Genomic DNA, 27,520 nt, shown 5'->3' on the forward strand with positions numbered 1-27,520 from the left:
AACCAAACACCTCCCCAGCCAGAACCTTCTATCCAGTAAAGCCTTCTCTTAATCATACCTACTCGTCCAGATCGTAACGAAGAGACATAAAAACATAAGAGACCTTCCAACGCCAGAAAGCCCCTTCCCGGTATCCAATCCTAATATCTATCACCCAGTTTAGACTCATGGCTTTCCTATTGTAATAACAGAGCCTCCTCCCCCAACACCCCATACAAACCCTCAATCTCCTTAGCAACCACCTTCAACTCCTCTGCCACCTGCCCAGTAACTAGGGCATAAGCGTACAGCAGTGCATAATCCGACTCCTCGACATTGAGGTGCGCCATGCTCCCAAACCCGGACCCACGTCTGCTACTCGCCCCGCCGTTGTTGAACTCGGCAGCAGAAGCATGGTGATGCTGATGCTCCTTACGGAACTGGAAGATCTTGCCCAGCAGCCGGTCTCGCGATCTCGTAACGCTCGGCAGCGCGTCCGTGAGCGGGTATTCGAGCATCAGCGACGACGCGAGCACCTGGAACACGTGGCAGATGCGCTCGCACAGCATGGCGCGCTCGTCGGCCGTGTACATCAGCAGGGCGCGTTCGCCGTCGGTCAGGCGGCCCTTGCGCTGCGTGACGAGGGACATGGCATAAAAGGCGTCAAGCAGGCGGGTCGTGCAGGCCATGAGCCGCTTGGACTGCTCCGAGGGGAACGGGCCCCGGAGCTCGAATTCTGAAGCCGCGCTGCTGCGGAGGGCGTCGAGCCGCGAGGCGTACTTCTGGAGCGCGGCCTGCTCGCCCGACCGCAGGTAGGAGCGAGTGCAGTCGCTCCGCAGGAGAATCGCAAGGGGCCCTCGCTTCCAGATAAGGCCCATCTGCAGGTACAGCATGCTGAGACCTTGCTTGAACTTCCTGCGCGCCGAGATGGGCCATATCAACCGACACACGATCAATCCCCAGAGGATGCCGATTGTCACTGCCACGAAGCGGTGGAGGATAATCTCCTTGATGATGGGGTCGACCCCGCCCTCGTCGTCATCGTCGTCGTCGACTCTCTGGGAGATGCTGTATGCATATAACGTCACTACGTTGTACGCCAGCAGCGTGATTCTACCCATCGGAGCCTTCCCCAACGCTATGATGACGATGAAGCTCCCAAAGGCAACGGCAGCTCCGAGAAACACGAGGGCGACGGCATTTTGTTGAGACAAGTGCCAGTTCAACCCGGCCACAGTGACACCCATTAGCGTCCCCAAGAACCTCGACCAGCCGGTGGTGTTGGCAGCGCCGACCGTCATGGAGCATACAATCATGAAGGACAGGAGGCCCCATTCACCTCTCCAATGCCGGTAAGTGTCCCTGGTTTGGGGAATGAACGCAAACATGGCCCAAAGCGCGGCTCCTGCCCCGACTTTCAAGCCAAACCGAACTGTCTCAATGTTAGAATGCAAGGGGGTCATGTAAAGAGTGGCAAGGGCTGTTTCTCACTGTCATCCCGTGCGACTTTCCTCAACAGCCGAAGAAGCCTCTGGGATAGAGTGGCGACGACCTTGTTGGCCTTGGTCTTCGGTGGAGCAACTTCCCACGCGAATGTGTCTCTCCTCTGTTCCAACTCAGCAGCTATCCCCCTCGGCATCGCAGTCTTCTTGATGGGCTTGATTAAAACCTCACGCTCGGCGTTGTCGTATGGTAGGGCCACAGCCTTGCGGCCGTGATGGTCGCCGTTCGCCCACCACTTCATCCAGTGCCAGCTCCGCCTTCTGTACTCGCTGCCAAACTTTAGATCATCCAACACGTCCAGATATCTCTGCATCTCCTCCCCGAACGTCTGCAGGCTGAAACTGAAATGACCGCAGGCGGCCGCAACTTCTTCAAAATCTGCCTGGACGCTCTGGGGTCTCTTGCGGTCCAATTCAAGCTTCTTATATAGTTCTTCAAGCGCATTTGCTCTTTCCCTGTTGAAGAGCGTCAGAGCATCCGTGAGACTCTGGCGGAAGTGGTCGTTGACGGTTATCTCATAGTCAGGCGCCGATCCAAACGGCGGATCCCGGAGGATCTCGGAGAGCGTGTATGCTAGCGATTTCATCGAAGGGCCCAGCAGAGCAATAAAGAATTCAAATATCTCTGAGGGATGCTGCGCGGGGGGTAGGCTTGCAGCCGTGGCGTCTGACCGGCGTCTTGCCGCGGCGTGACTCCTCTCATCCTCGGTGCTCTCCTCTGACATCTCATCAATCGAAGAGAGAACCGGTAGTCGGTCAATGCCGCTCCTAAGGGTGTTTGATAGCGTCCGTTCTAGCGGCGGCGAGAATAGAGAGAAAGTCGGGGACGTGGGACACATAACGTCCGCAAATGACCCCATGGGCTCTTTTAGCAGGGCAAACTGCGAATTCGCCGCGCTCCGCAGCCCGCCAATGGACTGCGCCAGCGTCTCCATCGATCTTACTACTGCCCTGTCGAGCTGGTAAATCTTCTCCCAGCCGAGGAAATAGCGCTCAAACTTTGCTTCGCGCAAATTTTTGGTCATTTGGAGATAGACTGAAGAATACGTAGACGAGGCTTCGGAAAATTCGGATGATAGTAGGTCTTCCTCTGATCCGCTCAGAAAGCCTCGGGTGATCAGGGCTAGCATATCCCCCAGGGAGACGGATGCCTTGGTCATCGACTGACGTAGCCCGGATACGGCAGACTGCCTCCACACCAAGAGGTTGACGGCGGTAGTGATTGTGATGCCCATGATGAGCATCTTGAGAACTTGTAGAATCTTCTGGCCCGAGAAGTCGCTCATTAACACAGCCGTCTCCTTGGTGACGATACCGATGATAGCCAGCGACGCGAGCGTGCTGCCAACATTGACCAGTGGATTATTCATTTTCTGTTTGACCCATCCTATGAAGCCAAAGCCGCCTCCGATAAAGACTGCCAAGACCACGGCGTGTGCAACAGGGACCATGTGCAAAACGTCGCCGAAAAAGACGGACGTGGCCATGGACAGGAGCGAGATGATCTCGGCATAGGCGACGGCCACAATTGCGATCAATATCGCCTCGATCATGGATCCTATGGACCTCGCGGGGTGGAAGTACACCGTCAGGGTAGCCACCACGTGCTTGCCGTCAGGCCTGCCCAAGAAATCCGAGAGGGGCGCCCAAAAAGTGGCCAAACTGCCCAGCGTGTACGCGAGGGTGCACTTGAGTACGCCATGGCCCACAGGCGAGTCGAGCCAGCCGAGGACGCGGGCGCTGCGCTGGTAGAGGGTTTGCGCTGCACGGCGTACTTTATCCGACGCGGACCGACGCGAGAAGAGAGGCGTGATGGCCGACATGGCGGAATCATCGGTCTCTGTCGAACGCGAACTCGAAGTGCGGAGGGTGAAGGCACGGCGCACGCGCTCGCCCGTGGCGGGAATAATGAAGCTGCCATTGCGCAGTTTCTGCAGAGTACAACATGCTCTTGTCAGAGACGCGTCATCGGAGAACTCAATTCTACATCTCGCGCGTTGCCGCACAGGGCATATGGACTTAACCAACTTACACTTCTTTTTGAAGGCCGTTGCGGGGGCCATTGGGCCGTCGAGGGTGTGGGTGTCGGGGAGCTGGACGAGCTCATCTCGACTTTCTTCAGTTAATCGGTTCTCATGTCCTTCAGCGCATGGTCGAGATCCCGGTTGATGCCAGAGGATTCGAAAGCCACGGCTTTGCTTTGCGGGCGGGGCGCACAAAGAAATGCGGAGCAAAGGTGAGAAGGTTCAGGATGGAGAGCGAGATGAGGGTTCGTCTGTTGTTGTTGGTTGGCCCAGACTCGAACCCAAAGGTGCGGCTCCCAACTGACACGGTACTAAGCCCTGTACGGCTGGGGCTCGGCGGACGCTGTCCTGCCACAAGTGGGGGTGAGGTGACGTCGCAGACCTAAAAGCATGTACAGTACAACCCACTCAGTGGGGGCGGGGCTCTTGAGTGCTCAATCGAGATCTAGCTCGGCAATCCAGGGCAATTCCTCGACGATCCTGGTTTGCTGAATAACCAAGCTCGGCAATAAAGTGTATCGCACCTTTGCGGGGCGTGGAAGATATAAAAACTTGTGTGCCATTGGAACCGGAGGCGGCGAGGTCGATGCGCAGATTCTTTCCCGCCATGTCTGCCACTGCGCCCTGGAAATTTGCGCCGTTGAATCGGCCATTCACACCCAGCCCACAGACACGGAAGTTGGAGGGGATCGTCTTTGATGTTGATGGTACACTATGGTGAGCCATGTCCTGATCCCGTGTTCCCGTCTCGTTGTACCCTTAGAACGTCTCAGTGCACATCCGACGATCCAGTCTTACACAGCAGCAGCCTTATCTTCCTACATAGTCCACTAACACAACCCGTCCTAGCGAGCCCCAAACCTACATGTTCGCCGAGATGCGCAACGCCCTGGGCATCTCCAAAGGCCAAGACATCCTCGAGCACGTCTACAGCCTACCGACTCCCGAGCAACAGCACCGCGCCATGGAGATAATCCGTAACATCGAGCGGACCGCCATGCTCAAGCAGGTCGCACAACCGGGGCTGGCCCGGCTCATGGCCTACCTCGACTCGCGGGGCGTCCGCAAGGGCATCTGCACGCGCAACTTTGACGCGCCCGTCAACAACCTCCTGAGCAAGTTCCTCGCGGGGAGCGTGTTCTCACCCATTGTGACGCGCGACTTCCGCCCTGCCAAGCCGGACCCGGCGGGCATCCTGCACATTGCCCGCAGCTGGGGCTTGCTGCGCCGAGGCACGGGCGAAGCCGGGGTGCCAGCACACGGGGAGGAGCAGCACCGGCCCGAGAGCGGGCAGGACGGAGCCGACGGCCTGCTGCAGACAGAGCCCGGGGAGGAGGTCGCTGACGCCAGCGGCTTGATCATGGTGGGTGACAGCATCGACGACATCACGGCGGGCCGTCGGGCAGGCGCCAAGACGGTGCTGCTGGTCAACGACGTCAACCGGCACTTGGCTGATCACGAGCATACCGACTTGGTGATATCGCGATTGGATGAGCTAATCGACGTCCTCGAGAACGGATTGTTCTGAGAGAAAACGAGCAAGCAAGCAAAGAAGCAAGTAATTACGCCCAGCAGCCGGTCCATGTTCGTCTAGCATAACCTAGAATAATATGCCATATACCCAAATCGAAGCAAGATCCTCCACGACAGGCATCTGATTTTCACTACCTACAAGAGAAACCCCATACACAAGTCGTCGCTGTCCCACAGCCTCCTCCGTCAGGTCTTTATATCGTGAAGCACCGTTTGCCGCCTCCAGGAGTGGTGATTATCGCCAGTTTCCTTGCACAAAGTACCCTCGCGGTTCATAGGAGAAAGAGTAGAGGAAAACGGGGAAAAATTCGAGACACGGTGACGCCGGTAAATGCTGGAATGCTCGAGCGCAATCGAAGAGGCGGTGGTGTGGGTTGGGGAGTGTGGCCGAGAGCGGCCGGGGAAATTCGCCGGAAAGATTTGAGGTGGAGAAAAAGGAGAATAGACGTGAAGGAAGCTGAGCATTATCGCATTCAAGGAAATACCCTCTCACACGAGACTTCCGCGGCACGGAAAGACAGGCGCTAGTACGGTCTACTAGATGACAACCGGGCCGCTGCCTGACCATGAGTCTCTTTCTTCAGTTCCTCCGTTATGAGCCTTCGAAGCGGAGGTGGTGGGAGGGGCCCACTTGGAGGGGCTGATCAGATCGGCAGGGAGAAAATCGCCGTGTCCGCCCTCGGAAGGTTCGTACGCCCCAGATCTTGCTCTCCGCGCTCCCTGTTCCTGCGGAGCGGCGGACGAGGCTCGGGAATTGGGTTCGCGATGGTTATTCGTGGTCCCAATCCCGGATGTACAGCCGGTCCACTTGAGCGACCAAGTTGGCTTGATCCGCGGCGTGCTGCCGGTGATCGGCTCGGTACGCTGGAATGTTGGTCAGGATATGACATTATAATCCCAGAGTTGGGAATCTCACCTGATGTGGGTGTCTGATCTGTCTGGGTTAGATAGGTTGGAGAGTCACTTGAGCGCAGAAGCTCCTTGGTCGCCGGGGAGAGCTGGGGAGCCAGATGGGATTTGCGGTTGTCCCGATCCATCAGTCCGCAGGCCCACTCTCTCAAGTCGACTGGAGTTCTCTTGGCAGCTTGTACAAACGGATCGCGGTCCTGGGATTGTTGTCAGTACTCTTCCTGTCAAATAAGCGGGAACGTTGAACGAGTACGTACAAAGAGCTCCTGGGGCGTTGGCCGCTGCTCGGGCTCCTTGTACAGACATTTCTGGATCATGTCGTCGAGGATCTGCGGGAAAGCATCGCTCTTGGGTAGCCTAGGTGCCGGCTCGTGCACGATCTGCTGAAGCAGGTCAAGGATGCCGGCAGGGGCATTCTCTGCATCAGATAGCTGTTCGCTTGCAGCAAAGGGGAATTTGCCGATGGCCAGTTCCATAATGGTCAGGCCGAAACTCCACACATCCGACTTGACCGTATACTTCTCGCCTTGGATTCTTTCGGGCGCCATGTACGTAGATGTGCCCACGAACGTGTCGGCGATGGAGTTGATGAGCTCTCCCGAGACACCAAAGTCGCAGAGTTTGATGGAACCTCGAGAGTTGACGAGGATATTGGAGGGTTTGATGTCGCGGTGCATAATGTGATGCTTTGCGTAGAGGTATGTGAGTCCGCCGAGCGTTGCCTCTGCTATCTTCCCCAGGACGTCGACCCGAACGGGCCCGAACACGCGTGAGACGCGGTCAAGGGAACTGTCAAGAGCAGGTTAGTGCTGATATGCAAAGCCGGTACCGCCCGAGAGGGTACATACCCGACGTCCATGTACTCCATGCACATAATGACATCGTTATTCTCGTTGAGAAAGGCGCCGTAAAATGTGACAATATAGTCGGAATGGCAACCGTGCATGATTTGCAGCTCGCGAACAATACGTTTGCGCATCTCTCTTTTCGCCTCGACATGGATGATCTGGTCTCTGGTTAGCGCACGCCCAAGGCAGCGTAGTGAGTTTCCATGTCGGCGCAACCAACCTTTCGTGCCATGACTGTGTTTGTCGGGATGTGCCTGACTTTGCTGACGGTACCGCCATTGCCAGCGCCCAGGTCCTTGATAATCTCGAGGTCCTCGGGCTTGAGGTCCAAGTTGAACTCGATGCCAATCTCCAACTGTGCCGCATTGTCATCACCTCTCCCCGGAGCAGGGCCCAGACGGGCATTTTCGGCGGTCGGAGGAGGTTTCGGGGTTGGGTTCTTGAGAGCGAGGCCCTTGACATTCTTGCGCTTCATGGAGCGCGGGGCGAATGGGTCAGCCATGGCGGGCAGCTATGAAGATGCGGGGCCCTAGACCGGAGGACGCTGGAGTCTTGACGAATCCAACTGGCGGTGTGCCTATGCCGATTGCCTTCCCTGAGGGAGAGTGGTAGGTTGGCGGAGGCGGAAGTGTCGCGGTTTTTGGCTTGGGCTCGAGGCCTGGGCGGGTTCCAGATACGTCGTCAGGGGCAGGGGTTGATGAGGGGGCGAGGGGTGTTTGAGAAGCACAGCCGAGAAGCGCGCCTCTCGCTTGCACGTCGAGCACACAAAAGAAGTCGATATTCCACCGAGAAAGACAGCAGCTTTGTGGTAGATAATCTGATATCGTAGAGCGGAAGAGACACCGGGCGACCGGCGGTCTGCAAGAACGGGGTACTGTGACTCGGGCGTCGGCAAAACAAACACTCGCGGCGCTCTGCAGCAGCCCGCTGACTGAAGCACAAACACACTCGTGCGACTGAAAGCCGCTACCGGGAGATAAGGATACAACGGAGCCTTGAAGAGCAGGCGGAAACAAAGAGCGCGCCTTTCGAAATTTTTGGGGCGACGTGGGAAGGTTCCTGAGCTGGGTTGTTGCCGATGGTCAGTCAATGTGGGGTCGTTGGGTGGTGTCCGTGTGCGATAGTTGGCGGCTGCTTGGGTATGCCTGTTGGTCCATGCTTTTCGACCACTCCAGGTCCCCGCTTGCAGCAGCCGCTTGCAGAAGACGGGATGCGCGCTCAGGGCGCCCGTTAGATCAATGCCTTATTACTGCTGATTTCGTTCCAAAGTCCATACTGGTGGTCTAATACGGCTGATAGCCCATTAGGGATTCTTGTAGGTACATTCTTTCGGGTACCCCCGTGGAAAAAAGCTTCTCGTAAATGTCTATAATATCTTGAGGATGGTAAGGAAGCATCTCCAGCCTGCCCGTTTTAGTCGGTTAATGACTACAGAGCTTGACTATCGATGTCCGCTTTAGGTTCGCATATTGGACGATTCCGATACCAAGTCTGCCCGTGATGACGGAGAGTCCTCTCCACCCTTGCCCCGGCCTACCCCACCAAATCGGGCCTGTGGGGTGCTAGGCCTTGCACAAGGTGTGTAAGCCATGGTTCGTCGCCCATCTGCAGACAACGGTGACTACCTGACCTTACAGTCATTTTGACCAATGGCTCAGTGCATAGCCGAACAAGTCGCTGTTTGGGGGCAATGGCTCGTTCCTTTCCCTTTCGTAGCGGCCCCAGCACGTAGGTAACTTTGTATTTCTGGAGCCTCTTGTACCCGATGAGCAGCCAGAAAAGGACGAAGACATGAAATGGATAAAGGAAAACAGAAAAGCGAGAGGCAAAACACAAAACACAAATAGAGTCTCAGTAGTTGCTCACTTGCCACCTAATTATACATGGTGGCCTTTTTAGTCTGGCTAAGGCTGTCCCGTCGTTTGATTCGGTACGTGGGAGGGGCCTTTTATCCAGGTCCTTGGGAGCCGGAGTTGTTAGGTGCACGGGCTACGTTTCGGCCACTGCGACTAATGGACGGGGCGAGGCTGAACGCGTCCCGTGCCACACGAGAGTGCCGCTCTTGTCTTTGCCCCAAAATTTCCCATCTTTGACTGTGGCTCAGCCTTCTCACTTCTTTATAAACCCGTCCGACATCCCACGCTTTCGCTGCTTGCTTCCCTTTCTCCGTTTTCCCAAAGCTTACGAATCCGTTGGGACCATTGGTTGGCGCGACATCTGACGACGCTGCAAGGAGCAAAGCTCGTCAATCGCTTCATCACATCCGAGTCGGCGCAGAAAAGCAGCCACGATGAGCCACTCAATGCGCGACTTGATCGATGGCGAGGCCGAGCTCAACGATGAAGAGGATGATGAGTCTTTTGATGAGGAGACTGGCGAGTCCCGCCCTAGAGACAAGAATAACATCCTGGATGACTCTAGCGAGGAGGACGAAGACGATGACGATGAGGAGGAAGCCAGAAGGGTATGCTTGTCCCTCCCCGCGTGCGCCGCCCCGTTGCTGCGTGGCAAAGTTTCTAACCCGTGTTTGGCCGCAGATTCGCGAAGGTTTCATTGTAGACGAAGATGAAGAAGAGGAAGAGGCCGATGACTCGGACGAGCGCGAGCGCCGCAGGAAGAAGAAGCGCCGTAGGGCCGAGCGCGAGGAGGAAGAACAGCTCGATGAAGAGGATCTCGACCTCATCGGCGAGGCCAACCCAGAGTGGGAGCGGAAATCCCAGGCCCAGGTATGTCTGACCCGCGCGCAGTGTGTGACATGTGTCGGTGCGCTCACCCTTGGCTGCAGACCAAGTTCAAGCGCCTTAAGCGCGGCCATCGGGACGAAGACCGGGGAAGTGAGCGCCGTGGACTTGCAGACATCTTCTCCGACGATGACGAAGATATTGGTGACGAGAGGCCCTACGGCCGGCCGAGCCACCGGGCGCAGGCCGACGATCTCGACGACTTCATCGAAGACGACTACCCCGAGGATGACGAGGAGCGCATTCAGCGCCAAGCTGATATCGAGGTTGCCCGACCTAGGGACAAGGCCGTTACCAGCGGTGCGACTGGTCTGGATGAAGACGCTCTCGAAGACATGGAGGCCATTTTCGGCAACGGCGAAGACTACTACTGGGCTCTGAATATGGAACAAGAGGAGAGTGACCGCGAGCGCGAGGAGCAGACAATCGAGCTCAAAGATGTCTTTGAACCGTCGCAGCTCAAGGAAAAGCTCCTCACGGATGAGGATAACGAGATCCGTATCATCGATGACCCAGAGCGGTTCCAGCTCGATCGCAAGCCCTTCAAAGAACAACAGACGTCGGCCGAGTACTTCAAAGAGGAGGCGCGGTGGATCACGAATCTCATGTGGCCGAAGAAGCAGCTGCGTGCCGATCTTCACGGCCCGTTCAACAAGGCCATCGGCAAGGTGCTCGAATTTTTTGTTATTGACGGGGTTGAAGTCCCCTACGTCTTCCAGCACCGCAGAGACTACCTCATTCATGCCACCAAGACGCGCAATCCGGACAGTCACGATCACAATGACTATACCCTCGACGCCGAGAAGCTGCTGACGCAGGATGATCTGTGGCGCATTCTGGAGCTCGACATCAAATTCAGGTCGCTGGTCGAGAAGAGGAACGCCCTCGAGAGGTCCTATGATAAGCTGAAGGAGGCGGGCGCCCGCGACGAAATCCTCGACGAGATGATTCAGCAGGCCGCGACACTGGAGGAGCTGCAAGACCTGCAAGATTACCTGAACTTCCAGTACTCTGCCCAGCTGAAGGACATTGCCGCAATGAGTGATGGTGCTTCCAAGGAGATCAAGCGGCCTGGCGCCAAGACGGCTCTCTTCGAGCGCATCCGAAGGTCGAATGCCTACAACTTCGTACGCGCCCTGGGCATCTCTCCCGATCGCCTTGCCCAAAACGCCCTCCGCGAAGGCAAAAAGGTGACTTCAGATGACGATGCCAAGCCGCCCATGGAGCTTGCCGATTCCCTGGTCGATGCCGATTTCCCTACCGGGGAGCAGGTGATGAACGCTGCTCGTCAGATGTATTCGGATGAGCTTTTTGTCAGCCCGCGCATGCGCAAGCACTTCCGCATCCAGTTTTACTCGATGGGCTGCGTGAGCTGTCGTCGGACAGAGAAAGGCCTTCGCAAGATCGACGAAGCACATCCCTACTATGAGATCAAGTACCTCGTCAACCATACCATCAGGGACCTGGCTGTCCGACCCGAGATCTTCCTCAAGATGATGAAGGCCGAGGAAGAGGGGCTTGTCGAGGTCCGCCTTAGCTTGGAGAACGAGCGCGAGTTCCGGCGACAGCTCTACAGCGAATTCGCGTCGGACAACTTCAGCGAACTCGCCGACGCGTGGAACGCGGAGCGCCAGAGGGTGCTGGACATGGCCTTTGGCAAGCTCGAAAAGATCATCGCAAAGGGCGTGAAGGACTCGCTCCGGACGGCCTGTCAAGAAGAGCTGCTCAAGACGTGCCGCGAAGAGTATTTCAAGCGGCTCGACCAGGCGCCTCTCAAGCCCAAGGGCATGATTCTTGGTACGACACCGCGCGTTCTCACTCTGTCCAATGGTATGGGGGATCCGAACCGCGACCCCGTCAGCTGGACGTGGGTGGAGGAAGACGGCAAGGTTCTGGAGCACGGCAAATTTGTCAACTTGGCGCGGGACGAAAGCCAACGGGAAGCCTTCGCCGAGTTGGTGCGGCGGAGGAACCCTGATATCGTGGGCATATCGGGCTTCTCGGCCGATACGCACCGGCTGGTCAAGGATGTTGAGGGTATCATCAACGAGAAAGGCCTTATGGGACCCGAGTACGAGGATCCTGACACCAGTGAGCTGCGCAGCGATTTGCTCGAGGTCCTGATAGTCAACGACGAGGTGGCCCGTCTGTATAAGGACAGCCCCCGTGCGGTTGCAGAACATCCGACTCTGAACCCGCTGACCAGGTATTGCATCGCTTTGGCTAAATATATGCAGAACCCCATGAAGGAGTACGCAGCGCTGGGCAAGGACGTCACGTCGCTCTTGATCCACCCGTATCAGCAGTATCTCCCGCAAGACAAGCTGTACAAGCACATGGAGACGGCCATGGTAGACATTGTCAATCTCTGCGGCGTGGATATCAACGAGGCGATAGGAGATCCCTACACGGGCAATCTTTTGCCTTATGTCGCCGGTCTCGGGCCGCGCAAGGCGCAGCTGCTCATCAAGGGCGTCAACGCCAACGGCGGCGTTGTCAATTCGCGTGATGAGCTGGTGGGCGACCCAGAACGGCACAAAATCCCGGTTCTCGGGCCCCGGGTGTGGAACAACTGCGCCAGCTTCCTGTATATTGAGTACGACGCGACGAATCCCGACTCAGATCCGCTGGACAACACGCGTATCCACCCCGAAGACTACGACTTAGCCCGCAAGGTGGCGGCAGACGCGCTTGGGCTAGACGAGGAAGACGTCCAGGCCGAGACAGACGAGAACGGACCCGGCGCGGTGGTGCGCAAGCTTTTCAAGGAGGACGAGCAGGAGAAGGTCAACGAGCTCATCCTTAACGAGTACGCGGATCAGCTTGAGCGTGAATACCAGCAGCGCAAGCGAGCCACATTGGAGGCTATCAGAGCCGAGTTGGTGGGCCCCTTTGAAGAGCTTCGGAAGAACTTTGCCGTGCTCAGTACGGACCAGATCTTCACCATGTTCACGGGTGAAACCAGGGACTCTCTCTGCGAGGGGATGATCGTTCCGGTCAACGTCCGCGTCGTGAAGGACGATTTTGCCATTGTCAAGCTGGACTGCGGGATCGAGGGCCGGATCGAGTCTCATGAGGTGTCATACCGGCACTCGGTCAAGGACATGCTCCAGGTTGGGCAGACTGTCCAAGCAAAGATAGTAGACATTAACCGGAAAGATTTTGTCTGCAAGCTTTCCATGCGGGAAGAGGAGCTACGACGGCCGTACCGGAGGCATTTTGACTACGGGCGCGGGCAGTGGGATTACAAGCTTGAGGATGAAGACCGGGAGGCGCTGCGGGAAAAGGACAAGGTCACGGGCCGTACGCAGAGGGTCATCAAGCACCCGCTGTTCAAACCGTTCAACAGCACTCAAGCCGAAGAGTATCTGGGCGGCCAACCAGCCGGAGAAGTGGTCATCCGGCCGTCTTCGAAGGGCAACGACCACCTGGCCATCACATGGAAGGTCGCCGACGGAGTGTATCAGCATATCGACGTGCTCGAGCTGCAGAAGGAGAACGAGTTCTCGGTCGGCAAGGTGCTTCGGGTCGGCAGCAAGTACAGCTACACAGATCTGGACGAACTAATTGTGGACCATGTGAAGGCCATGGCCAAAAAGGTGGAGGAACTCATGGAGCACGAGAAGTTCCAGAAGGGATCACGCAATGATCTTGGTAAGCAGCGGCGGCCTCTCTTGGATTGGATTTGTAATCTAACAGGTACCTGCAGAGAAGTGGTTGACGACATACATCGACGCCAACCCAAACCGGTCCACGTACGCCTTCTGCCTGGACACCAAGCACCCGGGATACTTTTACCTCTGCTTCAAGGCGTCGCGCAGCTCGAGGGTAAACGCGTGGATGGTACGCGTAATTCCGCACGCATACGAGTTGCTCAAGAGCCAATACCCCGACATGCGGGCGCTTTGCAACGGCTTCAAGCTACGGTACCAGAGCGAGATGCTCAAGATGCAATCAGGAGGGGGGATAAGACATTGAAAAGGGATGGATCCGGACTGTGGAGCATTATTATGGGGTTCGTGTTCGGTTAGGAGCAACTCGGAACTATTGAGAACGCCTCGACGGTCCAGTCAAGAAGCCGGAACCGGCACGGCCGGCTATGGCTGGCCGAGTCCCGTCACACCAGCCAGACGGAGCGCGGCAAATGCGGGCGAATTTGTGTGTTTAGATACTCGGCAAAGGCAGAGGCTTGAACAATAATGGAGTTCGAGCTCAGATATTGAAATTCGAAATTGAAGCAATCATGGCTATTCTGTTCTCTCCCCCCCATTCTCCCATGTCCTGCCTGCACCATACAGAATTCCAACCATGTTGGGCGGCCAAGTGCATGTTACCAACGTCGTCGCTCCTACGGACCCGGCCAAGGTCCTCCAGGTGCGATCTGACATACATATAGTACGACACTACAAGGAGAGAGCGATACCCCTGCCAGGCAGAATTCGGTATGCTGCCTAAATAATCGATTCCCCACGCCTGCAATACGCCTGATGAAGACATTTTACTGTACGAGGCTGATTTGACCAATGCCCCCTCTCTGACCTTCGGACTGCAGGTCTGCCTGACGTTAGGTACCGTGGTACCGAGGCATAAATCAAAGAGGCTCGAGGCAGGCATTGCGAGAGGCTGGGGAGCCCCGCCGCAACAGCCACTTACACGAGGGGTGGTAAGCCACAACTGTCACGGGTCATTAAGTACCCATAGGCGGCATAACGCGCATTCCCTCGAGGCTCGCCTTGCTGTAAAATACACCTCCACAGACATCACGATCCCTCCAGTATTCTCACATCTTTGCCTGTACGGATCATCTTGTCTTGTTCTCTGGTCGCGAGCGGGGATATTACTGGCAACGGGCCGTCGCCCCGCTGTTCTATGAAGTTTTTGTGACGTTGCGACCCTCTAATTGACACCTGCGCTGTACCTTTTATTTTTTTACGAGCGCCAGAAACCGCGGGCGCAAAGGAGTTGCACCATGGCAGGCATTGAACAACTAGAGATCCACAGCAAGGTACCCGAAATTCTCTCTCCCTCGACAAAGCCTTTTTTTCTTCTCGTCTCCCCCCCCCCCCTTTTTCAGACTAGACTGCGCCCATTTCGCGATTCCTGCAATTACTAACTGCGACTCATTCTCGTCAAAACAGGCCTATATTGTGCGATGGGTCAAGGTCGACGCTGGCCACACTATCTCCTGGAGCGTTCAGCCACACAAGAAGTCAATGTAAGTTGGCCGCGCTGTACGAACACGCTGACAACCACGCGCTGACACTACTTACTTACCACAGCAACTTTGCCATCGTTAAACATCCGGGAACCGGCGCTACGACCCTCGCTTCTCAGGCTGACGAGCTTGGCACCCCCGACCAGCACACCGAAGGCGTTGCCGAGACGAAGCCCGGTCTCTTCACCAAGAAAGATGCCAGCACCGCTCAGGACCAGCTCGCCAAGAAGGGCTTCATCCCGATAAAATGGCACGGCAAATGTGAGGCCGACAAGGTGTCCGTAGGCACCTACGATGTCACCCAGGGTGGCATGTTCGGCCTGGTGTTCGACAACACCTTCTCCAAGCAGACATCCAAGACGGCTACCTTTGTCCTCCTGACCTACCCGACTGGCAACCCGCCGCAGACAGCGCGCCATCTCCCCAATCTCCAGGCCGGCCCGATTGCCAGTGCCAGCAGGACAAGCTTGGGAAAGCACAGCAGCCCGCGTCTCGGGGCCGTCCCGTCGGAATCCCTCGACAGCCTTCACAGCCACCACCCCCGGGGTAGGGCATTGTCTACCGCTGGCCGGAGCGACGGAGGCATTCCGAGTTCGTACCACGTCGGTGTTCTACTAAAGAGGAGACGCAAGAAAGGGCAGGGCTATGCTCGCCGTTTCTTTTCGCTCGACTACACCACCTGTACCTTGTCGTACTACCACAATCGCACCTCGTCGGCGCTCAGGGGCGCCATCCCTCTGAGTCTGGCCGCCATTGCGGCTGATGAGAGGCGGCGTGAGATCACGATCGACTCTGGAGCCGAGGTCTGGCATTTGAAGGCGTCAAACGCGAAAGAATTCGGCGACTGGGCCCGCGCTCTGGAGCGCGCGAGCAAGATTGCTCGGGGATTGGAGACAGCTGGCAACGAGCCCGTGCCCGAGGTACCTGGAGCATCGGCGGCTGCGCCTATCGCCAACACGCAGCAAGAGGAGGACAGGGAGTGGCAGCAGGTCGAGGCGCTCGTCAGCAGGATCGTAGGGACCAGAGACGCCCTCCGCCGGCTGGTTAAGGATATGGCGGCGCAGAAGCAGACGCCCAACAACCAAGGCTCCCCGTATCTCTCGTCGCCCACTCCGACGGTCCCGGAAGACTCGGATGGCTACTTCGCCCCGCAGCAGGACAAGCGTTCGTTCTGGAAGCGTAAAGCCAGCGGCGCCTCGACTCCAATGACGCCGACGTCCTTCCCGGCGGCCGGCAGCACGTCGCTAGTTGTCCCCACATCTAACAATGCTACGCCGGTTCCGAACGGCTCAAAATCGAACACGAGTCTCCCGGAGGATCGGAATACTTACGACAACTGCGCAGCTCTGCTCAACGACCTGGACTCGGTGGTTGTCGAGTTCTCGGTCCTCCTCAACAACAACAGGCGCCGGCGGGCGCCGGCACAAGCGTCTGCGGCGCCAAGGACCAGCATCGAATCGACCTCGACGGTCGACGAGTTCTTTGACGCCGAGGCCGGCGAAACCGAGAGGTCCCAGAACAAGCTCATGATCATCAACCACCAAAGCGAGGAGGACACACCAGCCTCGGACGTCGAGGAAGTATCCATCCACGAGTCCTCCTCCGAATCGTCGATCGACGACGAGGAGGACTTCCAGCACACCGCGGCCGGCGCCGCCGGCCTCTTCCCCGCGAAGCCAAAATCCCTGGCCCCCCTGCCCATCACGGACGCCGTCGAGCGCCGCAGGACGATCCCCCCAGCCAAGGTGCTCCCGCCGAGCCTGATCGCGTTTGTCCGGAAGAACGTCGGCAAGGACCTCAGCACCATCAGCATGCCCGTGTCAGCCAACGAGCCGACCTCGCTGCTGCAGCGCATGGCCGAGCAGCTCGAGTACGCCCAGCTCCTGGACGCGGCCGCCCAGCAGGCCCAGGCCAAGGACCGCCTCGCGCGCATCGCCGCGTTCGCCGTCTCGCAGTTCAGCAACGGCCGCGCCAAGGAGCGCGCCATCCGCAAGCCCTTCAACCCGCTGCTGGGCGAGACGTTTGAGCTGCTGCGGTCCGAGGCCGAGGTGCCCGGCGGGTTCAGGCTGCTGGTGGAGAAGGTGACGCACCGGCCCGTGCGGCTCGCCATGCAGGCCGACAGCGCGCACTGGTCCTTCTCGCAGAGCCCGGCGCCGACGCAGAAGTTTTGGGGCAAGAGTGCCGAGCTGACGACTGAGGGCCGGGTGAGGGTCAGCCTGAGGCTCCCGGACGGGAGTGACGAGCATTATAGCTGGAACATCGCGACGGTTTTCTTGAGGAATGTGGTCATGGGCGAGAAGTACGTCGAGCCCGTGGGGAGCATGCATGTGAGCAACGACAGCACCGGGGCCAAAGCGGCCATCGAGTTCCGGTCCAAGGGGGTGTTTGGGGGGAGGGGCGAGGAGGTGCAGGTGGAGATCTTTGGGCCGGACGGGGCGCATACCGGCTTATCGTTGACGGGCACGTGGACCGGCGCGCTGAAGGCCAGCCCCGGCGGGCAGGAGATTTGGAGGGTTGGGGGCCTGGTGGACAACGCGGCAAATACGTATGGCTTGACGACATTTGCGGCGGGGCTGAATGAGATTACACCGCTTGAGAAGGGGAAGCTGCCGCCGACGGATAGCCGGTTGCGGCCGGACCAGCGGCTGGCGGAGCAAGGGGATCTGGACAAGGCGGAGGAGTGGAAGGTCAAGTTGGAAGAGGCGCAACGGCAGAGGAGGAAGGTCATGGAGGAGAACGGAGAGGAGTACAAGCCCAAGTGGTTTGTGAAGGTGGCTACGGGGCAGGACGGGGAGGAGGTCTGGCGGATGAAGGGCGGGAAGGAGGGATACTGGGAGGAGAGGGCTCGGGGGCAATGGCCGGGCGTGGTTGATATCTTTGCTGGGTAGCAAGGGTTGGTTAAATCTAGGACCGTCGTGTATATAAGCATGGGTTTTTCTTAGAAATGCATTCCAGTCAAACAAGGGTTGAATGCAGCTTGATCGGCCAGCAGGGATCGGCCTTTGAGTCTGTCCAGCGGGCCGGAAGACGATGCGGGGCAGGGGAAAGGGTCCATCTTATCGGCCACCGACGGATATCGCGGGTTGGTGCGGGGCTGCCGGCCGCCGTTGCCGGAGCTCTCTCCCCTTGCCCATCGTCAGTGACGGCATTTACGAGAAGCGGTCCCTGTCTGCATCGTTATTTCACATCTGCTCCTCTCTCACACGGTAGTCCCTTGGGGCAGTTCTCCAGCTTGCTCTCCAGCTTGCCTCTAGACCCTTTCTATTCAAACCTCACTCCTTTTTCCTCACCTTGCACTCTGTTATCTCAAGCTCTTTGCTTACCCTCGGGAATAGCTCCCCCTTCCCGCTAGCAAAACCCTCTGGCCATCCGAACAAGTTAAAACTCCCTTACCATTCACATTGAGAAATACAAATATATATATATATATATATAAACACATATACATAAAAGGAGGAGGATAGCCCACCATGTCTCCCCCGGCCAGCAAACCCCGGGGCATCCGCATCGCCATCGACCGCGGCGGCACCTTCACCGACTGCGTCGGCAACTACAATGGCAAGGACATCGTCATCAAGCTGCTCTCCGAGGACCCGGCCAACTATGACGACGCGCCGCTCGAGGGCATCCGCCGCATCGTGTCGCACTTCCTCGGCCGCGACATCCCCCGCGGCCAGCGCCTCGACACGAGCCAGATCGACTCGATCCGCATGGGCACCACCGTCGCCACCAACGCCCTGCTCGAGCGCAAGGGCGAGCGCATCGCCCTCGTCGTGACGCGCGGCTTCGGCGACTGCCTCGTCATCGGCAACCAGTCGCGCCCCCGCATCTTCGACCTGGCCATCCGCAAGCCCGACGTGCTGTATGAGCGCGTCGTCGAGGTCGCCGAGCGCGTGACGCTGGAGGACTACGCCGAGGACCCCGAGCGGAAGGTGACGAGGGTAGAGGCGAGGGCGGGGACGGAGGCGGCCGCGCGGGAGGATGTGGTCATGGGGCTGAGCGGGGAGGCCGTGCGGATCTTGCAGAGGCCGGATGGGGAGGCCGTGAGGGCGCAGCTGAGGGAGGTCTACGACAGCGGCATCCGGAGCATCGCCGTGTGCCTGATGCACGGGTATACGTTTCCGGACCACGAGAAGCTGATCGGGGAGGTGGCGCGGGAGATCGGGTTCGAGCATATCTCGCTGAGCCATGAGTTGATGCCCATGATCAAGCTGGTGTCGAGAGCCACGTCGGTGTGTGCGGATGCTTATCTTACGCCGGCCATCAAGAAGTATATCGCGGGGTTCCAGAACGGCTTTGAAGGCGGGTTGGGGACCAAGAGCGTCCAGCCGGGAGAGGGGAAGAAGGGCGCGAGGTGCGAGTTTATGCAGAGCGACGGCGGCCTCGTCGACGTTGACAAGTTTACCGGCCTAAAAGCCATCTTGTCAGGGCCGGCTGGCGGCGTCGTGGGCTACGCGATTACGTCGTATGACGAGAAGACCAAGATCCCCGTCATTGGCTTCGACATGGGAGGCACGAGCACCGATGTGTCGCGGTATGGCGAGGGTCGGTACGACCACACGTTCGAGACGACAACGGCCGGTGTCACGATCCAGTCCCCCCAGCTAGACATCAACACGGTGGCTGCCGGTGGCGGATCGATGCTGTTCTTCCGGAACGGCTTGTTTGTGGTCGGACCCGAGTCTGCTGGTGCGCACCCCGGCCCAGCATGCTACCGGAAAGGAGGCCCTGCGACTGTCACCGACGCCAACTTGTTCCTCGGCCGGCTGCTGCCAGAGTTCTTCCCCAAGATCTTTGGTAAGAACGAGGACGAGGGCCTAGACCTGGAGGCGAGTCGGAAGGTACTGCAAGAGCTAGCCGATCAGATCTACAACGAAACAGGCAAGAGGATGGACATTGACGAGGTTGCTTATGGCTTCTTGACCGTTGCCAACGAAACCATGACGCGGCCCATTAGGAGCATCACTGAAGCCAAGGGGCATGATACGTCCAAGCATCGTTTGGCGACCTTTGGAGGCGCGGGTGGTCAGCACGCCGTTGCCATTGCTGAGTCCCTCGGCATCAAGCAGATCCTAGTCCATCGCTACTCCTCGGTCCTCTCTGCCTACGGCATGGCACTAGCCGACGTGGTCGACGAGAGGCAAGAACCAGACTCTACAGTATGGAGCGACGCGGCCGAAGTGGTGGACCAGCTGAAGAACAAGATGGAGAGTCTCAAGGACAAATCGCGCCAGGCGTTGCGGGACCAGGGATTCGAAGACAGCGAGATTGTGTTTGAGGAATACTTAAATATGAGGTATCGTGGCACCGAGTCTGCTCTAATGATAATCAGGCCGAGCGAGGGCGAGCGCGACTGGGACTTTGGCACCGCGTTTGTAGAGCATCATCGTTACGAGTTTGGTTTCACCCTTGATGACAGAGACATCATTGTTGACGATGTCCGGGTACGGGGCATCGGCAAGAGCTTCCGCTATGATGAGAAGAGCGTGGATGAGCAGCTAAAGACGGTCAGCCGCAAAGAGGTGTCAGCCCAGAAGAAGCATTCGGAGGCCGAGGTTTACTTTGAAGGCGGCCGATTGAACACGCCCATCTACAAACTTGGAGATCTTTCCGTGGGTGAAGTCGTCAAAGGGCCTGCGATGCTGGCAGACGGGACTCAGACCATCGTGGTCACGCCTAATGCTACAGCGCTGGTGCTCGAGACTCATGTTGTGATTGACATTCCAGAGGCAGAGAAAGACCGGTATTTTATCACCCCTGAAATTCAGTTTGACAACGCTGACAAGCTTGCTAGATACTCGAAGGCGTCAGGGGAGCGCGAAGTAGACCCCATCATGCTCAGCATCTTTGGGCACAGGTTCATGGCCATTGCCGAGCAAATGGGCAGGGCGCTCCAGAAGACCAGCGTCAGCACCAACGTCAAGGAGCGGCTCGACTTTTCATGTGCCATTTTTGACGCCACCGGCGGCCTCGTGGCCAACGCGCCCCATCTACCCGTCCATCTAGGCTCCATGTCGACCTGCGTCCGACGACAGGCGGAGATCTGGAAGGGGAAGCTCAAGAAAGGAGATGTCATCATATCAAACCACCCGTCATATGGCGGCACCCACCTCCCCGACGTCACTCTCATAATGCCCGCCTTCAACGAGGCCGGCGACAAGATCCTGTTTTACGCAGCTTCCCGAGCGCACCATGCAGATATCGGAGGCATCACCGCCGGCAGCATGCCGCCGCATTCAAGGGAGCTGCACCAAGAAGGAGCCGCGGTCAAGAGCGAGAAGCTCGTCACTGAGGGCAAGTTCAAAGAAGAGCGAGTCATCGAGCTCTTTTACAAGGAGCCGGCCAAGCACCCCGGCTGCAGCGGTACCCGGTGTCTGGCGGACAACATCAACGACCTCCGCGCCCAGGTCTCGGCCAACCAGAAGGGCATCTCTCTCATCGAGGGCCTCATCGCCGAATACGGCGAGGACACAGTCCAATTCTACATGGTGGCCATCCAAAACAACGCCGAGCTCCAAGTCCGCAACCTCTTGCGCACCGTCTCCAAGCACTTCCAGGGCAAGGACCTCTCCGCTGAAGATTTCATGGACGACGGCAGCCCCATCCGGCTCAAGATCACCATCAACCCGAACAAAGGCGAGGCCGTCTTCGACTTTGCCGGCACGGGCCCCGAGGTCTACGGCAACATCAACGCGCCCGAGGCCATCTCGTACTCGGCCATCATCTACACGCTCCGCTGCATGATCTCGGAGGACATACCGCTCAACCAGGGCTGCCTCAAGCCCATCACGGTCAAGATCCCCCCGGGGTGCTTCCTCTCGCCCTCGGACAACGCGGCCGTCGTGGGCGGCAACGTGCTCACCTCGCAGCGCGTCACCGACGTCATCTTCAAGGCCTTCCAGGCCTGCGCCGCCAGCCAGGGCGACTGCAACAACCTGACGTTCGGCTTCGGCGGCAACGTGACGGGCCAGGCCGAGGTCCGCGGCTTCGGCTACTACGAGACCATCGCGGGCGGCAGCGGCGCCGGCCCGGACTGGGAGGGCACCGACGGCGTGCACGTGCACATGACCAACACGCGCATCACCGACTCGGAGGTGTTTGAGCGCCGGTACCCCGTCCTGCTCCGCGAGTTCTCCATCCGCAGGGGCTCCGGCGGGAAGGGCCAGCACCGCGGCGGGGACGGCGTGGTGCGCGACATTGAGTTCCGCATCCCCGTGCAGGTGTCGATCCTGAGCGAGAGGCGCGTGTACCGCCCGTACGGCATGGCGGGCGGCGAGGACGGCCAGTGTGGGCTGAACCTGTGGGTGAGGAAGGTGAAGAAGGCGAGCTGGGAGTCGAGTTTGAGGAAGCTGCAGCGGAGCGGGAATGGCAATGCTAACGAGGCGGAGGAGGAAGAAGAAGAAGAAGACGAAAACGAGTACGAAGAGAGGCGTATCAACCTTGGGGCCAAGAACAGCGCTCCCATGAAGGCTGGCGACCGCATCATCGTCTGCACTCCTGGCGGCGGCGGTTGGGGCAAGGTCGGCGAGGCGAAGGTGAGCAAGTCCAGGGCGGACCCGACCCAGGCGTGGAAGAAGGGTTCGCATGCTGCGAGAGAGGATCTCGCGCTGCAGGCTTAATCTCGCGCAAAATGCCAAGTTGCGCTACGGTTTCTTGTCTAGTCTTCTAAAGTCTGAGAGCGCAATCGCCTAGTCCGCGTTATATATAGATGGGCAATACTTGACCTACCTATCTTGATCAGAAGAACAAGGCCAAGCTAATGAGTTGTCGGTGTCACTCCTACGCGCCCGCTGCCTGTGAGGTGCACTCTACGTTTTTCGTCTGGGGCCGTCGACGGTTCCCAATAAGAGAGAATGCCCAATGTCAAACGCTCACACTCACTCAAGCAGCAGCAGTCTCCTCTTCCGCCCGCCCGACAACACCTCACACGAGGTGGGTAAGTATCTTTGCCCTTGATTCCCATGCTCCACGATTCGTCTGGACTCCGAAGGTGCTTAACCCCCTTGCACTACGCTGAACCCTCACTACTCTCCCATGAATAACAGATAATGCGCACCGACTTTGAGAAGGTGTCGTCGCCAATCTAACATATCTGATCCTTCGTTACGACTTTCTCAATCTCGTTTCATGCCTGCAGAATAGGGGCGGCAGTCTCGCTCTGCCAATGCAAGACGGAAATGAAGATATGGGTATGCGGGAACAGATAACCCAAAAAAAAAAAAAAAAAAAAAAAAGACAAGGTGTAGTAATAAGCTCCCTGAACCTTCCAACCTGCCTTAGCACTTACCTAAACGCCAGTGAATGATCAACGAAGAAGAAAAGAAAAGAACAACAGAAAAAACCAGGATCAGGACGGTTTGAAGACGTCGAAATGTTGACCGTTTAGTCAGCATCGGCCAACTGCATAATCAGCTTAGCAGCCATGTCGAGGAACGGGAAGGGGCTGGTGGCATCCTTGTCTTCGAGGAGCTTCCCGTCGGGCGTCTCATATCCGTCCACTTTGAAGTCGACGAGGTAGACGGCGTGCTCCATCTCGTAGATCTGGATGTCCATGCGCATGGCGACCACCTGGAACTCGGCGCCTGTCTCATGGCATGCCACGTGTGGGTTCGCTCCGGCTTCGTTCAGGCCAGAGGCGACCGAGTGTTTGTGAAGTTCTGGAGCAAGGGTTAGTAGAAGGGCCCGGGGGAGCGGATAGATGGATGGATGAGAAGGCGGCGTACTGTCAGTGGTCCAGCGGATCTTGATGTGCCACGGATCGGCTGGGAGCTTATAAACATCTGCTGGATCTACGCCGGACGACGAACTTTGTTGGCGCGAGTGCGCGTGACGAGAGCGGTCGTAGCCGTCATTTTCCTCGTCCTCGTGGGTCGAGTCGTAGCCCTCATCTATTACCCACGATGCTCCGAGCTTGGAGAGCGCCTTATAGATGCAGACTAACGCTTCCCACGGTGCGTTCCTAGATCGTATTCCGAATTGCCATTTGACGGGCTTGGTCTTCTTCGGCGGGTTTACCGGGGTAAGGCCCTGAGGCCGGCTCGCATCGTCCAGGCGGACAAAACTACGAGAATGCGGCTTCAGACGCCGGAGCGTTTCCTCTTGCTCGGCCTGGCTCCGCGGCTGCGTGCCCGGCTCAGGAATATTTAGTGTGACATCCGGAAGCTCCGTGCCCTCGGCCTTGGCTTTCTCGCGCTCCATGAATGCTCTGTGGTAGGCGGGCAGACTGCTCGGAAGGATGCCTACTTTGCTCACGTAGGGCCTCGCAGATGCCCCTGTGCTGATCGACGTGATGGAGCGGGCCGATGATATGTTTGCGTCCAGCATAGGACTCGGAGTTGCGTCCTCAGCGCCGAGGCCTGCCAGTTCTGTGATATTTCAGCAACAAACATTCCCGTCTCGCTTACAGGGGGAGGGCGTCCTACGATTACTCTCCATCAGCTTGTTCTCTCGCACAATCATGTACGCGTCCTTGATGGCCGACGGCTCGTCAGCCTCGAGGGCTTCTTGTACGTCTCGTTTACCGTAGCCCATTGTCTTGCTGATCTTCTCGGTGACTTCATTGTGCAGCTTCTCTTGCTCTTGCGGCGGAGCGTTCGGTGCGATGTCGCTAACTTTGATAGCCCTGTTTGGATCGACGCCCGTGTTGAGGAACTCTTCGACGGGCGGGTGAAGGTAGGCTGGCAGGTCTTTGAGGAACCAAGGGTCCTGGCGGATCTCCTCGATGGTGGCACGCTGGACGGGGTTGACGACGAGCATCTTCTTGATCAGGGCGGCGGCGCCAGGACTCATCCAGGTCGGCACCATGTAGCTTCCGCGTGCAATCTTGGCAAAGAGTGTGGGTATGTGCTCGTGGTCGAAGGGCAGGCGGCCGACAAGCAGGACGTAGAGGATGACGCCGCAGCTCCACACATCGACCTCGGGCCCGGCGTACAGCTTGCCGCCAATGACTTCGGGGGCGGCGTAGTTGGGAGAGCCACAGCTTGTCTTGAGGAAGTTGCCGTCGGTCATGATGTTGCTCAGGCCAAAGTCGGCAATCTTGACGTTGAGGTTGTCGTCGAGCAGGAGGTTCTCGGGCTTGAGGTCGCGGTGGACGATCTTATGACGGTGGCAGTACTCGACGGCGCACAGCATCTGCTGAAAGAAGCGGCGGGCCTCGCCCTCGTGCATCTTGCCGTGCTGGACAATGTAGTCGAAAAGCTCGCCGCCGGCATACTCGAGCACCATGATGATCTCGGCGGGCGTCTTGATGACGGTGTAGCTGTTGCGTGAGGGAGGGGATGGAAGTCAGCGGGGTGGTAACGCAGCGACGAAAGAGAGTCTCGACAGCTCACAGCTTGATGATGTGCGGATGGCGGAGCAACTGCAGATACTCAATCTCGCGCTCGACACGGCCTTGCATGTCGCGGCTGATGAGCGTCTTGCGCGAGATGATCTTGAGGGCGACCTGCTGGCCGGTGCCGCGATGCACGGCCAGCTTGACCTTGCCAAAGCTGCCCTCGCCGAGCGTCTTGACGACGTTGTAGGCGCCGATGCGCTGCTCGGCGCGCATCTTATCGCGCACATTGTTGTTGTTGCCGTTGTTGCCGTTGTTGCCGCTGTGGTTATTGTGGTTGCCGGGCGGAGCCATCGTGGCCGAGCCCTGGTGCGATGGCGTCGAGCTTCCCTCGCCTGGCCGTCTGTTGCGCCGGATCTGGGATGGAGAGAGCGAGATTGAGAGCTCCTCGTCGTCGTAGGCTTGCGCCATGCTGCCGAGACTCCCGCAGAGCTAGCTTTCTACGCGTTATCGTCTGGCACCAAACGGGGTTTCGGGCTTGTGTGGGTGGAGAAGGAGGTCAAAGCAGTGTCCACTGTCGCGGACGGCACGGCATCTCGTTTCGCTGCCACGAACAGTTGGAGGAGGAGGACAACGCGGCCAGGTTGCAGCCGCCGAGGGGCTCGCGGACGGGAACCCCTCCATGCCCCCTGCCATCCCTGTCCGGGACGCTGAAGAGCTGCGGGGCCGTTAACCGACAACGCTGCTAAACCCAGCTAAAGCTGTGCTGCACCACTAAAATTTGCTGCACCTCCAGCGCTCTCAAATCGTTACAGCATTAAGGTACAGTAGGCTAAGGTAATAAGGTAAAACAACACACTACTCCTCCCCGCGGCCAGATCGATCCTCTTCGGCTGTTCTTCTAGGCGGACAACAGAAGTTGGGCTGCAATAGCAGTTTAGGACGGCTGCACTCATTCTCATTGGCAGCATCGCCGTTAATCAGTCGCCCTCTTACAGCGGCCGCGAAGGAGAGTTGCAACGCCGTGTGTTTCTAGAGACAGTCAAGCCATGGCGGGGTGAAAATTTGAGGCTGTCTCGGCGCTAACAGGACCATTCCATGCCATCCTCGAGCGGACCTGCGCAAGCCTATGGTGCTCTGGCCATCGGGACCACCGATGACAGCGGGATCTGCCAATACCACGAGGCAACCGCCATGGCGCCCACGCTCATGGCAAAGGCCATCAGAAAGTTGACATCATTGTTGTCCAACAGGTCCCAGCCACTCTCGACCACCCTGGACGGCTTCTCGTCCCCGAAACTCGACCTGCGGTGCCTATTCCGGGCGTCGTACCGATTAGGACCGACCTCGCCATCAGCCACGGCCGAGCCAGTGTCCTCGACGGCAGCCTCGCCTTCTCCATGCAACAAGGCGGCCTTGACATCAGCCCCAACGTCCTTTTCATGTTCGTGGCGATGAGCGGCCGCGCCCGCGGTCCCGCCCGCGGACACGAGTACTCGGACGCCCCCCTCGCCCTCGACAATCTTGCCGCTGCGGATGTCCTTGACGCTGCGCTGGAAGAGCCCACCGAGGATGCTATCTACGACGCTACCCAGGAAGCCCCAGATGGTCAGACCCAGAATCAGAGCCTGGCGCTGCTCGGCCGACCATGGCGCGCCGCCACCGATCTGGCCAGCAGTGTCATCGGTGCAAAAAGGCAAAAACAGCATGGCAGCCGTGACGATGATGACACTGCCGAGCAGCCCGGCCGCGAGACCTGTCAAGGTGACACCGCCATTGGTGCCGCGTGGCACCTTGCGCAGCGTGAGGCTGGTAATCAGCCGCGGCTGGCCTTTTGCTAGGATCCCTAGTTCGGAGCTGAACGTGTCGGCCGCGACGCATGCGTAGTTGGCGATGATGCCGACGACCAGGAGGTCGCCACCCCAGGCAAAGCAAAGACTGCCGGCGTCGTTGCTGCCCGAGGGCGACGCGAGAATGGCCTGCTGACGAGACCGCAGCTGGTAGGCGTGCAGCAGCGAGAAGATCGAGGCCGTGAGCGAGTTGGCAAGCACCTGCACGTGGTTTCGAGGCCCCTCACCGCCAGACGAGCCACCGGCCCGCAGGGTCAGCGCGGCTTTGACATTCTCCTTGACCTGCAGGCATATCAGTCTCGGGGCCATTTCCTGTCCGCAGCGCAGGAGCCAAGTTCGCTTACATGGGTTGCCCGAGTCCCGGCGAGGAAAAAGACGACGAGCAGCACAAACGGCAGATTCCACGGATGGACGGCATGCGCAACCGCTGTGAGGGTCGCGGCCAAGATGCCGCCGGGAGTTAATGACTTTTTTGAGTAGGCCCGAAGCACGAGCAGTAACGTCGCGGGAACTGCAATAATGGCCTTCATTCTGTCAACAGAATAAGATAATTTATCTCATTATATCGCAGGCTGTAGTTCGAGGCGCAAATGAAGTTATTGCTATGGATGAGATTCTGGAGGACAGCGTTGCTCCAGGATCCAGA

At 58.2% G+C, this 27,520-nt stretch overlaps 8 protein-coding genes across 8 annotated transcripts; 4 read left to right on the forward strand and 4 right to left on the reverse strand.

Annotated features, from left to right (window-relative positions):
- Positions 1–176: 176 nt before the first annotated feature.
- Positions 177–3,588, reverse strand: MFIFM68171_04052 (uncharacterized protein; the record flags this gene model as incomplete). The annotated part of the gene is made up of 3 exons (XM_071059472.1): positions 177–1,411; positions 1,471–3,412; positions 3,514–3,588. The coding sequence occupies 3 exons, from the start codon at positions 3,586–3,588 to the stop codon at positions 177–179; spliced, it is 3,252 nt and encodes a 1,083-aa protein (XP_070915573.1).
- Positions 3,589–4,091: 503 nt separating this feature from the next.
- Positions 4,092–5,033, forward strand: MFIFM68171_04053 (uncharacterized protein; the record flags this gene model as incomplete). The annotated part of the gene is made up of 2 exons (XM_071059473.1): positions 4,092–4,222; positions 4,355–5,033. 2 exons carry the CDS (start codon positions 4,092–4,094, stop codon positions 5,031–5,033), a joined length of 810 nt encoding a protein of 269 aa, XP_070915574.1.
- Positions 5,034–5,807: 774 nt separating this feature from the next.
- STE7 (MAP kinase kinase (MEK)) lies at positions 5,808–7,297 on the reverse strand (the record flags this gene model as incomplete). The annotated part of the gene is made up of 5 exons (XM_071059474.1): positions 5,808–5,902; positions 5,955–6,144; positions 6,205–6,736; positions 6,796–6,953; positions 7,016–7,297. The coding sequence occupies 5 exons, from the start codon at positions 7,295–7,297 to the stop codon at positions 5,808–5,810; spliced, it is 1,257 nt and encodes a 418-aa protein (XP_070915575.1).
- Positions 7,298–9,085: 1,788 nt separating this feature from the next.
- SPT6 (Transcription elongation factor spt6) lies at positions 9,086–13,514 on the forward strand (the record flags this gene model as incomplete). Its single annotated transcript, XM_071059475.1, has 4 exons — positions 9,086–9,259; positions 9,333–9,521; positions 9,581–13,190; positions 13,246–13,514. 4 exons carry the CDS (start codon positions 9,086–9,088, stop codon positions 13,512–13,514), a joined length of 4,242 nt encoding a protein of 1,413 aa, XP_070915576.1.
- A 991-nt stretch (positions 13,515–14,505) lies between these two features.
- OSH3 (Oxysterol-binding protein 3) lies at positions 14,506–17,639 on the forward strand (the record flags this gene model as incomplete). Its single annotated transcript, XM_071059476.1, has 3 exons — positions 14,506–14,541; positions 14,675–14,751; positions 14,816–17,639. 3 exons carry the CDS (start codon positions 14,506–14,508, stop codon positions 17,637–17,639), a joined length of 2,937 nt encoding a protein of 978 aa, XP_070915577.1.
- Positions 17,640–18,221: 582 nt separating this feature from the next.
- On the forward strand, positions 18,222–22,370 carry MFIFM68171_04057 (uncharacterized protein; the record flags this gene model as incomplete). The annotated part of the gene is made up of 2 exons (XM_071059477.1): positions 18,222–20,494; positions 20,546–22,370. 2 exons carry the CDS (start codon positions 18,222–18,224, stop codon positions 22,368–22,370), a joined length of 4,098 nt encoding a protein of 1,365 aa, XP_070915578.1.
- Positions 22,371–23,133: 763 nt separating this feature from the next.
- SNF1 (Protein kinase) lies at positions 23,134–25,495 on the reverse strand (the record flags this gene model as incomplete). Its single annotated transcript, XM_071059478.1, has 4 exons — positions 23,134–23,408; positions 23,475–24,116; positions 24,174–25,009; positions 25,083–25,495. 4 exons carry the CDS (start codon positions 25,493–25,495, stop codon positions 23,134–23,136), a joined length of 2,166 nt encoding a protein of 721 aa, XP_070915579.1.
- Positions 25,496–26,151: 656 nt separating this feature from the next.
- On the reverse strand, positions 26,152–27,404 carry MFIFM68171_04059 (uncharacterized protein; the record flags this gene model as incomplete). Its single annotated transcript, XM_071059479.1, has 2 exons — positions 26,152–27,156; positions 27,219–27,404. The coding sequence occupies 2 exons, from the start codon at positions 27,402–27,404 to the stop codon at positions 26,152–26,154; spliced, it is 1,191 nt and encodes a 396-aa protein (XP_070915580.1).
- Between the last annotated feature and the right edge of the window lie 116 nt (positions 27,405–27,520).

This window comes from Madurella fahalii (genome assembly GCF_045866475.1).
Source record: "Madurella fahalii IFM 68171 DNA, scaffold_2, whole genome shotgun sequence".
Classification (NCBI taxonomy): Eukaryota; Fungi; Ascomycota; class Sordariomycetes; order Sordariales; genus Madurella; species Madurella fahalii.